We start from the raw sequence: 3,117 nt of genomic DNA, 5'->3' as shown, positions 1-3,117 counted from the left end.
TATGTATGTATGTATATAGGTGGGGGCGGGAACATCATTGTGATGTTGCTTGGCATGTGACAAAATAGGTGGTATTGTTTGTAGTGCCGCGGGTGAGTGTGTGTGTGTGTGAAGAATCTCAATGGACGGACGAGTCAAGGTGAGTGAGTGTGAGTGAAGAATCTCAATGGACGGACTCAGATGAGTCGGGGTTTGTTTGTCACGCGCCTCAATGCCTTCAATGTGAAAACACCTTCGACTCGTCCGTCCCTCCATTCACATTTGAGTCAAGGTGAGTGAGTGTGAGTGAAGAATCTCAATGGACGGACTCAGATGAGTCGGGGTGTGTGTGTGTGTGTGTGTGTGAAGAAAGAAATGTGAATGGAGGGACGGACGAGTCGAAGGTGTTTTCACATTGAAGGCATTGAGGCGCGTGACAAACAAACCTTATCCCATCCATCCACACACCATGACCAAAAAAGCCTTCACAAAATGATAAGACTGCACATTAAACCACCTGTCTCTTCTGTCCTGCATAGCTTTAGCTTCTGATGGATATATGCTTGAGGCTTGTTGCTGCTAACCTCCCCCAAATCAGATGCGTAAGTAGCTATGGGCTGCACTGCAGATGCAGCTATGGTTTTTATAGCAGTGGTACCACCGCAACTCTTGGAGCAGAAGAAGGAAGAGGAGAGGAAAGCAAGGAAGAAGACAGACTCAGAGTCAAAAGAAACCTTAGTTTCTCGGAAGAAATAGGAGACAAAAGAAACGCCAATCTCTCGGGATTCTTCCATGCTATGCCCGTTATTCCTTCTCAATCGTCTCCACATCTTTCCTCTTCTTCAGAGTGTGCGGAGATTTTTGGTTTCTTTCAAACATTTGGCCTCACGATGGATGGATTCTCCAAGATCCTTTTGTCCTACCCTCAGATTCTTAATTTAGATCTGAATAAAGAGATAAAAGAACCCACTTTTCTTCTAGAGTCTGTAATCGGAAAGCATCTTGTGGCCGAATCCGTTGTTTCTTGGCCGTCCCTCTTAACCATTAGCAAAGAGAAAGGAAAATTCCAAGATCAAATCAGTTTCTTGCTTAAATGTGGTTTTAAGAGGAATACAAAGCTAATGGTTAAAGCACTAACCTATGTTTTGAAAAAAAACAAAGAAGACCTAGAATTAATTCTTCGTATATTCATCAACCATGGACTCTCACAAAATTATGCATATAAGTTTATGAGGATTCAACCTACAATTTTTCTTCAAGATCCCGTAGAAACAGCGAGAAAGATTGGTTATCTTTTGCATAACCTTTGCTTTTCTATTGAGGAGCTTTTCAAGTATTCGTCTTTTATGCTTTATGATTTGGATTCACATTTGAGGCCAAGGTATATGATGCATCAGTGGATCACATCAAAACGGATCGTCAGAAGGATTTTCAAGCTTGATTACATCATGTCAATGTCGGAGAAGCAGTTCCAATGCAAGTTTGTTGAGTGTCATGCTGATGGTCCGCGGGTTTATAAAGAATACATAGAGAATTGTGGAAAGAAATGATACGAAAGTTTTCAGGAGATGAAATAGCAATTGATGTTTTCGAAATGAAAAGCAAAAAAGTCGATAAGGACATAAAATGACATTGAATTTCGTGATTCAAGAGGCATTGTTTGTAGATGATTGCAAATATAGCGCAGATCATATAATATACAATGCAGGGGCAAGAGGGTCATGGAAATGAAAATGCAACAACTTGGTTTTTGAGGATGCATTTTTTTATCAAATCTTATGACCAATGGAACTGACTCCTAAAGCTGCAAAATGCTAAGGGCATGGAAATGAATGTGAAAATTTAACTGTTGAAGTTCTTCCCATAGTGTCTAAGATTGGCAAATGCAAAGAAACTGAAAGGAAAAAAAAGCATGTGGTGATGGAAGAGACATTCTTGGTAGAAATGGCAAAGTAACTGAAATGTAAAAAAAGCAAAGAAACTGAAAATTAAGGGATGCAAAGATCATTTTGGTGGTGGAAATTTGCATTTTCTTAAGAGTCTTTTTGACAAATGGGATTATTGGAGAAAGTGAAATGCCAGGGATGTGGAAAAAGAATGCAGGTTATTAAAGATTTATTATTGGAACTCTATTTAATTGAAGAATTGATGGATAATGAGGTGTGATATGAAGGACATACAAATGAATTGCGAAGTTTTAGTGATTGAGCAAGCACTGTGAGTAGAAATTCGCATTATCTCCAGCTGGATGATGATAGGGATTATTGAAGCACATGAGAAATGAATTAATGCAAAACTGGTTCAATGAAATTTACTTGTTGAAATTTGTGATTTTTTCATTGGAAATTTATTTTCTCATGAATTGACTCATGCTTTCTATTTAGAGAGCAGAGAGAATTGCAAATAAATGTAAAAATAGTAGTGTTTGAAGATGCATTTAGTTTTCCCAACTAGTAAACAAGGCCCAAGGTAGGTGCAAATTTGTGATATGCAACTTCTTGAAAATGTTTTCTTATTATTTTTAGGTAAAACAAAACAAGTTCCAAGGCCATCCTTGTTTGGTAGGCATTCAATCCTAATGGAAACAGGGTGGTTGGGAGTGATATAATTATATTTTTTATGTGGATATATCTTCTCTCTCTCTCTCTCTCTCTCTCTCTCTCTCAGGTCACATTTGAGATCCAAAGATGATATTGATAATAAAATCTATCTATATCTCTCGTTAAAATTTCTTTCTTTCTTTCTTTCTCTGAGATTACCATCTCATTATTTGTGGTTACCTTCCCCTAACCTTTTGTTGGGTTAATTACTTGCATCCAACCCTACTCTCGGGCCCATTTTCCTATCCTACTTTTGTTCTTAGGATCCCCCTCTCTAGCCACTAGACACAGATTGAGGCGTTGTCCAACAACTCAAGTGCAACATTGTCCCATGGCAACCCATTTTGGACACCCAAGGCTTTTCTTGGTGGTAAATAGAAGAGCTCACTTACATTTACTTCATGAGGATTGTATTATATATGGCCAGACACACATTTATGCTACATGAGGATAAAAAGTTGTCTTTTAATTTTGCTCTATCCACATGCCCAATATATGTCGGGCTTGTTCGAGTTCCTTTATCGCGAACTTGTCGTGA

The 3,117-nt window shown here is 38.5% G+C and overlaps 1 protein-coding gene across 1 annotated transcript; it reads left to right on the top strand.

Moving 5' to 3' along the window:
• Positions 1 to 508: 508 nt before the first annotated feature.
• LOC147869158 (transcription termination factor MTERF8, chloroplastic-like) lies at positions 509 to 2,455 on the top strand. Its single transcript, XM_087326938.1, has one exon. The coding sequence runs from the start codon at positions 531 to 533 to the stop codon at positions 1,527 to 1,529; it is 999 nt and encodes a 332-aa protein (XP_087183064.1). The 5' UTR covers positions 509 to 530; the 3' UTR covers positions 1,530 to 2,455.
• Positions 2,456 to 3,117: the final 662 nt, after the last annotated feature.

This window comes from Azolla caroliniana, unplaced genomic scaffold, assembly GCF_043228905.1.
Source record: "Azolla caroliniana isolate FFs.n. ecotype wild unplaced genomic scaffold, voAzoCaro1.0.p SCAF_1, whole genome shotgun sequence".
Classification (NCBI taxonomy): Eukaryota; Viridiplantae; Streptophyta; class Polypodiopsida; order Salviniales; family Salviniaceae; genus Azolla; species Azolla caroliniana.
This window is presented reverse-complemented; position numbering and strand designations above follow the sequence as displayed.

Excerpts from the sequence above, each read along its gene's own strand:
- LOC147869158 (XM_087326938.1), top strand. The coding sequence starts at position 531 with ATGGATATATGCTTGAGGCTTGTTGCTGCTAACCTCCCCCAAATCAGA.